General features: G+C 40.1%; 1 protein-coding gene across 1 annotated transcript; it reads left to right on the forward strand.

The window, feature by feature from the left end:
* The first annotated feature begins 4,072 nt into the window (after nt 1-4,072).
* On the forward strand, nt 4,073-5,680 carry LOC124264442 (protein BTG2-like). The gene has a single exon (XM_046699185.1). It carries the CDS (start codon nt 4,377-4,379, stop codon nt 4,980-4,982), a length of 606 nt encoding a protein of 201 aa, XP_046555141.1. The 5' UTR covers nt 4,073-4,376; the 3' UTR covers nt 4,983-5,680.
* Nucleotides 5,681-8,521: the final 2,841 nt, after the last annotated feature.

Consider the following 8,521-nt stretch of genomic DNA (forward strand, 5'->3'; position numbering starts at 1 on the left):
AATCAGTTGTAATCTGTCCCCGCAAACAATGTGCACATTGTATGAAAGCTGAGTGACAGATCTCTTACCGCGACACGGCCATGTGATACTACGATAAGAGTGGTCAACGACTACCTAGAGACGTCACCTGTTGCGACTTCACTGGGAATTTGTAATAACCAAGTTTAACACAACAGCGCAATGTTCCCAGGCAGTCGTTTCAATATTATCATGTAATCTAGAGTAGGGAAGTAGTACAAATGTTGCCATGGACATGGGTGAAGTTAGTGTCGATAACTGCAAGTACCTTTTCAAATAGTGATAAGTGTTGTAATTATATAAGGAGCTATTACTGTGTAATAGTTTGATCTGTACGAAGATAACATGTTAAGCAAGATTGTTGCATGGTCAGAAGCACATTGTCTTTTCTTCAGAACTGTGAGGATATCTGAACTCTCTGGGTAGCAATATTACCGACTATCGTTCAAGGTTTTTTTTAGAATGAGTGAGTTGAGTTTTACGCTGCTTTTAGCAATATTCCAGCAATATCACGGCGGGTGACACCAGAAATGGTCTCCACACATTCTACCCATGTGTGGAATCGAACCCGGGCCTTCGGCTTGAGGAGCGAACGCTTTAACCACTAGGCTACCCCACCGACCCAGGTTTTTTAAGAAAGATGATAAGTCTATATCTGTATCAGACTGATGGAGGAAAAATCACTTTATTACATAAAACAAATCACTGATTGTCAGAAGTAATTCCTTCAGGAATCGGATACAGAGGTCAAGTTCTTTTCATGGATATATTTTTTTGGCCTTTTGGTACAATTATTTACGAAGGCCCTGACTTAGACTTGCACAAGGTAATAATTAATAGTTTAAATTTTGATTTCTAAAAAACCTATCCGCTTATCTAGACTTGCCTCTTTAAAGGATACAATTACTATACATCCAGGGACTTAGCCTTCAGTACAGCCTTGGAGCAAGGTTAACCCTGCATGCATGACTCTGTAAACAGCGATACCGATGATATTGACAAACACGCATGCAGTGTACAATATATAAGTTATTTACCAAGTACCCGAGAATATATCTTTAAAGATACATTTCAGCGAAGTACAATGAAACTATCCCATATGTCGTACACTGATAGACAAGAACTAATAGGTTCGAAACAGAATTGTCTAAGCATCCGTGTCGCCCACCTCAAAGAACCTCAGCCAAATTAATTACAGGTGAGTTATATTTGATAGAGAGCAGGTGCAGTTCTTGCCAGATGCCCCCATTTATCACGCCTTGCTACACAATTGACGTGTCCCCTGTATGGGGATGCAGGCTCCAGTCAATCGGGAGTGCGCCCTTTGATATTCCGACCAGTGTTGTGTTTATTGATATGGAAATGTGTCGTTATCCTTTTATTTCCCTCCTGACAATTATTCTGTATTAATATGTGCAGCCGGCCTGTCGTCTTAAACACATCGCACAAAGAAACAAATGAAAGATTGCTTTTGTTTGCGAGTAATCCTAAAAACAAATTTGAGCTTGTGTAAAATTATATGGTAAAATGTATCAATTTAATGTCACCCGTGTTTGGGGTGTTTTCCGTTTTTTTTGTTTGTTAAATATTGTATTAAAATGTTTGTGACAGCATATGTGGGCACATTTAGTTTGTATTATCATCGCCATTACGATACACAAATCCCTCTATTGGAACTCCAAAAAATATTTTCTTCCTAATCCTGTAGTCTAAGTCATATATAGAACATTATAATATTCACGTATTTTCACAAGCAGGTTTTTTTCGCATTAACTGTCATCCCCTCCGCTCTATCGCATCCCATTATCCGTCACCCTCGACCCCTCCAGGAACGACAGATGGCTGGTGTAGACACCGGTGTGAGAACTTGCCCGACGACGACGCTGAATGGGGAAGGACGGGGGATTTTCAGCTCCTGCTCCCAAGATTCAACTCCGACACGTCTTCATATCATTTTCCCAGATAATTACTGTAAAACTAATTCACAGGGCCATGTCACACTGGTGTGAGTGTGGGGGGAGAGAGAGAGAGGAGAAGGGGTGGGGGGTGTTTATAATCTTCTGGTCATGTCACTCGGAGGTCAGCTGTGTTTATTTTTAATTTCATTTATATATAATGACTCAGTTAAAAAGTGAAACCAACCAAATCTACAATCTGACTACCGCCGACTATATCCTTGTATACAGGACGTTCATATACATTATGACGCATGTGGTAGTGCACTGCTGGCTTTAGAGAAAAAAGAGGTGTATAGTAAGAAGAAAAAATCTGGGGTGGGGGTTTTGGTGTTGTGTTGCGCTGAGACTCTCCGGGGATGCTGATGGAAGGGGGGACATATACTAATTTGTCTCTAAACCCAAGCGTTTCAAGCATCACGCCTGAGCGATGGCATAAATGACAGCTTTTCGGACAAAGGAAAATAAGTGAATAGAGGGGTATATCCTTTATGACTAAAGATGCAATCTTTGATGCTGGCAGCCATTATAATAACAATCGACAGGGGATGGTGTCACGCATTCGGTATAGAAAAACAATCCTTCCTTTGTCTCACTCAGCCCTCATTAAAAGGGGATTTCTTGCATGTCAGCGAAAACACGTCCCCGGTCGACCTTGACCGGTGAACGTCACACAAATAAAGTGAAGAGAGAATTAATTATGATCAGAACATTGACCACTATACAATGTAAAAATTACCAATTTAAAAAACAGTAGTGACTTGCCGAGACATTATGCTTTGGATGTCTTTGTTTGAACAAAGAGTAATTACTCCGGGCGTTGTCAACAAACATTCTCCTCTCGTTTGGCAGAAGGAACACTGCTATTGCCAAAGACAGTGGTGTACCTGAACAGCAATTGCCAAAAAAAGAGATGTTGTAAACACAGGTTTGGCATGTTGTATTGAAGGATTACCCTTCAGGCTCCAGGCACTTCAACTGTTTCCTGTTCCTTCGTCAAATAACAAAAAATCCAAAAATAATCTCACGTTTGCTTCAGGGGTAGAAAGGCACTCCGTAATGTATCAATTCAACACATTCATATTTTATTCACATGGCCGTCACACCAGAAGCGTGACGAGTGAACGCTTTAACCACTAGGCTACAACCCCCCACCCCACCCACACCTAGACAACATTATAGCTGAAAACATGCATGTATTCTACAAAATGTTCTCCTTTTTCGGTTTAGATAGCGTTAATTTGATTCATTTAAAAAGCGTACATCTTCCTTTGTGTTTGTCAACATTTGGTACAGTTTCCACCAAAATCAAATTCCTAAGTTCGTTTCAAGATCAGAAAATTAAACATACAAATTCACCCTTTTGAAAAAAGCAAATATTTCACACATGTAACGTCATATTTCGCAGACCTGACACTTATTACTGTGTAGATCTGTGTAGCGAGTTCTAGAAGATTAGATCTCGCTGAGTTCGGTGTATTGCATAGCGGTTAACCGGCGAGTGTTGCTTGAAGTACATTCATGACGTAAATATAGAAGCACGAAAGTAGGTTACAGATCTATAGCGGCCATATGCTACAACAATTTTGTTGTGACTGTCGAGTAATATCATCGACCCAGCTGTAAAATACAGGTGTTTGTGAAAGAAATAGATGAAGACATATATATCATGTAATACAGTGAAATATGTTGTAAGCGTTTTATGCTCTCGAGCGTGTGACCGATATTTCACAACGTTTACTATCGCATAACCTTTGACATCTTGACGAAGACTTCTGGCTGTCTCGCGAAGCGTGTCTGTCACTCCGTGGCTCAATAGTAAAAGGCTGACAATAACAGCACGCCTCAGCAACCTCTCTATAAGGCGTTCGCAGTGCGCATGTCAAACGGGGCAGGGCTACAGATAATCAAAGGACTTGACCGACGGGTTGTTGTTATTGTGAAGGACGCATTTATTTACACATCACATCTAATTTTAGATATTCCAAATATGGGAGTCGTGCCCTAGGTCCAACGCCAGCCATTGGACGAGGCAGGTCATGTGACACGCACGGTGTTATGACGTAGGCTTGAGTCAGCTGCATCAAATACTCGAGAAAAGACGCCATAGCCGCAGTAGTTGAGTCAAAGAGAAAGAGCGAGGTAGGAAATATTTTAGTGCCGGAGAGAGAGAAGTGGCTCCGCAGAGCGTTAAGATCTGGACAGAGGTATTGAAACTTGTGAAAGGAAACGGACTAGTTAGTTCAGTAGCCTGTGAGACTTTTCCAGCTCAAGAACTTTCACCACGAAGGTTGACCGGCTTTGTTTTCGAGGGAGCGTCAGCAGCCATTTTGGAGTGAGTGTTTACCTGTCGTTTGGCATTTCACATTTAGACTATACCTGTATGCAACAGGCTTTTGAATTATGAAGAACGAAATTAGAAGTGCCACGGATTTTCTCTCCAATCTGTTGAGATCTCGAAATGTGCCTGCGGATAGAATTGACTCTTTTCGCACCCATCTGCAAAATCTTCTGTGCAACCACTATCAAAATCACTGGTTCCCCGAAAAGCCCTTCAAAGGGAGTGGCTACAGGTGTATCAGAATTAATCACAAGATGGACCCTATTGTAAAACAGGCAGCAGTGGACTGTGGAATGAACGAGGAAAATGTTCATACCCTCTTTCCAAGCGAACTCACAATGTGGGTTGATCCCAGGGAGGTTTCCTACCGCTTTGGTGAAAACGGCAGCATTGGGATGTTGTATGAAAGTGACTTGCCTCATGTTATTAGCCAGAAACACAAGGAAAAGCAGTCTCAGCGTCAGCAGGAGTTAGCTGAAGCTAAGCAGCAGCAGCAACAACAACAGCAGCAGCAGCAGCAACAACAACAACAACAACACTCCTCTCCAAGTCTACAAGCTGATCTCGAATTCAATACGATTGGGTATTCGTGTAAAGACCAGCTTATGAATGTCTTGCCCATTAATGTGTCCAGGGACAGTTTGAAGCAACTGGCAGCATATGTTTAACAGATTCTGTCCCATGACTCGGGTCGGCTCACGAATCCTAGCCAAAGATTTCATCGGATCATCTGTAAATATCTCTGGACCACGACCACCATCTCGTACAATGGACTTTGAATTCAGGAACATAGTTCAGTATTCATTCTATTTTTCAGTGAACTGTTTTGAAAAATGGCCGTAGTGAATTCTGAATGTAGTGCTAGATGAATGTATGTGCTAGACTGGCAGTGATAAAATCAAGGTATTTAATCCGTGAATGTGATGCTGGACCAACAGCCAATCTAGTGATGATGGATTTTAACTCAATTATGGAATCCTATGTAATTTAATCGTAATTCTACAGTGATTTTTGTTCCTTCATTTTTTTCTTGAGTATGAATTCCCAAGATCTGAGTGAGTGGGTCGAAAATGTATGTATGGTAAGGTCAGGATGATTGAGTCTCTATGTATAGTTGTGATTGAGAAAGTTCCTGTTCGAAGAACGGGTTATTGTCTTTCATTGTTTTATTCCAACTCGCATCCTGATCTCCAAAACATGCCCGACCAAAGTATGTGGATGTAAATTTGTTGTAAAGCAATCATCTGTACATGTACTCATACATTGTACAAAACATGTCTGTACTATGTGCAGATGTATCGTTTTTCATAAAATGAGAAAAAACAAAGAAGCAAGTGGAATAAATCTCAACTATTTATGATGCATATTTGAGGATTTATGTTCTTAATCAGATGGAATAACATTCCCTTTAGACCATGAGTGTAGAACTATTAATGTCTACACCCATGGTCCTGTTGGATATTTACCTGGAGTAATTGGTAAATTTAAGACAATTTACCCAACATGGAGTTTACCCAACAACGGCGCGATACGGATAATAGGCATAACATGCCGGGAGTACAGACTTCTTGTATTTATCAAATGGATGGTCTATCAGATACATTGGAACTATGTACACATTTTAATTTACAACACAGTATGTGACACAGTCTCGACTAGATCATCCATTTGATGTGTTTCTTTCATTTCACGACTCAAACTGCTGTGCTACTTTAACATGGAGGGGGGTGGGGGGGGAGAAAACAAATTCTTTTATGAAATTTGTTTTAATGAATCCTTAGAGCTTATGGCGGCATCAGTAACACAAACACTTGTGACCTAGAACTTTTACCTCGCCCGATATAGCACCGCAGGTTTGTTTCGCGAAATGTTATTTTGAAACGTTAGCGGGAACAGCTGTTGGGCGACTTGCGCCAAAACAGCAACAAAAGCAATTTAGTGTTCCCAGCTCTCCCCGCTCAGGATAAGCAGGTGCTGTTTTCGCAGTACGAGCTGATATGCGCGGAGTACAACAGTAGTTCTGTATTTGGTCATCACCTGACTGACTCGACACTGGCAATACTCCTGCGTAGTATGAAAGAAGATGTTTAGTGCATATGGAAAGTATTTGTAGTTGTAGTCATTTGCTTGATAATGGAAAGGACAACAGCATAGACTATGGAATGTTAGCCATATTGCTGAGAGAAAGCCGATGGACGTGAAGGAATATCGCTGAACTGAAATGTTATTAGAGTTGTGGTGTATCCCTTATTATCATAAGTTCAGATGATTTCGGACCTAACCAAGATGTTGAAAGATAAACCCTCTAAAATTTCATTGGTCATGTCTTACACATAGCCAAGAATTTGGAATGGCATGACACAAATTTCTGAATATATCACCAGCTTTATCGGCAATCTCTCATATCCAATGGGTTAAATGCATTTGAAACAAACACTTATCTTGAAAAGAAAACATCTCGAAGTTGTATGTACATCTGGCAAACTGTTACTAGGTATTCATTTGCGACTGCAGTAGACAATATCTGACATCTGTCAAGTGTCAAAGCTGAAAACTTTAAGAGGTCTCCATTTGACAAATAGTGCTAATTAATCAACAGTGAGTTATTTGCACAATAAGGAGGCTAATTAAGAGAACAACGGTGTAATTATTTCAAACCCCAAAGAGGAGCGTTATCTATTCAAGAAAAAAATCTTTAAATGATGTGCACAATTCAGATTTGATGCTGAGTGTGGTGCGTTCAGTACAGATTTCTAAACAAAGGCGCACTTTTTTTAACATTACGATGTAAACAAATGCTTGGAATACGGTACATCAGCCCAGCAGCAGATAATTTAGTGTTTGAAACACGTAACTGCTGCAGAAACGATTTTCCATCACAAACCAAAATCACAAATCTAAAAGAAAAACTTTCTCTTGAAAACATCAACATGTCGACATAAAACAAACGGGATTTTGACGTACATTTTCAGACTAACTGGAACCCTGTCATTTTCCTCAGTAGCTAATCTCGTTCCTTAACTCTGAAAATAACTCCTTGTGGGAGGTAGATTGAGGAGACGCAAGTTGTTTACGATCCATGTCTCTCAAGGATTCGCAACGTCCGAAATGGAAATTGCCCCAGACCTAATTCGTCATTGGATCCATTTGTGGACGAGATTGACGCCCACGTAAGTCATGAATCAGTGAATAGTTTGGCGTGGGACTATTGATTTCTGGGTAGAATGGAACCCGTTGATGTGAGTATGGACATGGTAGACCTTGTTCATCTATGCCGGTAACTGCATATTGATGGGCATTTTCAGTACCGGACACCATGCAGAAGACATGTATACAGTGTGCGAAATATCGACTGGCCCGTTAGCCCGTGGCTAGTAAAAATCCAGTCGGACCAGTAATTCTCCACAGTCACTGGCCCGACTGGCTAGTGCATTTTCATGGGGTCATTTTGTAAATATGTCACTATTTCCGACTTGTTATAGTTTTAATACAATTTTAAATCATGCAAGATTATGGCCTGATAAAAATGCTCATTATATTAGCAGCTTAATGATGAAACCCGTGTCATGCCGACAATATCTTATTCTCATCTATTTTTTAAATCTTTTGCTTAGTTTCTACATTCAAATTTCGGGCTATTGAAATATTTTATGGGCTAGTAACTTACACGCATAGCTTGCCCGACTGGCAAGGACAAATTGGAAACTATTTCGCACACTGCATGTATAGTGAATTCAGCCACTGCCTGTATGGCTGTGTTCGATAATTGTGTAAATGGCTTTCGTTTATCAAAATTAGAGGCAATATATTTCGCTAAGCAAAAGTAAAATTTGGGATTGGTTAGAATTTAAAGCGAAACCATTTCCGATCTAATAAAAACATTATACTAAAATAACAGCACGTTGTACGATTCCGACAAGAGTATGTGCTTAAGATTCACTTTCAAAGAAGCTTTTGACATATATGTACACTTATCGATATCTGTATTTGATATAAGGTATTTACAATTGTAAACGGGCACTTAAGCTCAAGACTCTAAGGCAATAGTTATAATTTAAATGATAATTTCCAACTTATAAAATTAAAAGTAACAAGATGTCACGATAGAAGTCACTGTTCCAGACAGAATTACTATACATCGAAGGGCTTAGCATTCTATACAACAAAGCTAATATGCACTCTTTCTGCTCTGGTGTGTCACCGAAGT

Source organism: Haliotis rubra, unplaced genomic scaffold (assembly GCF_003918875.1).
Source record: "Haliotis rubra isolate DU_JTF1 unplaced genomic scaffold, ASM391887v1 Scf924, whole genome shotgun sequence".
NCBI lineage: Eukaryota > Metazoa > Mollusca > Gastropoda > Lepetellida > Haliotidae > Haliotis > Haliotis rubra.

Coding starts and splice junctions, on each gene's coding strand:
- LOC124264442 (XM_046699185.1), top strand. CDS start 4,377: ATGAAGAACGAAATTAGAAGTGCCACGGATTTTCTCTCCAATCTGTTG.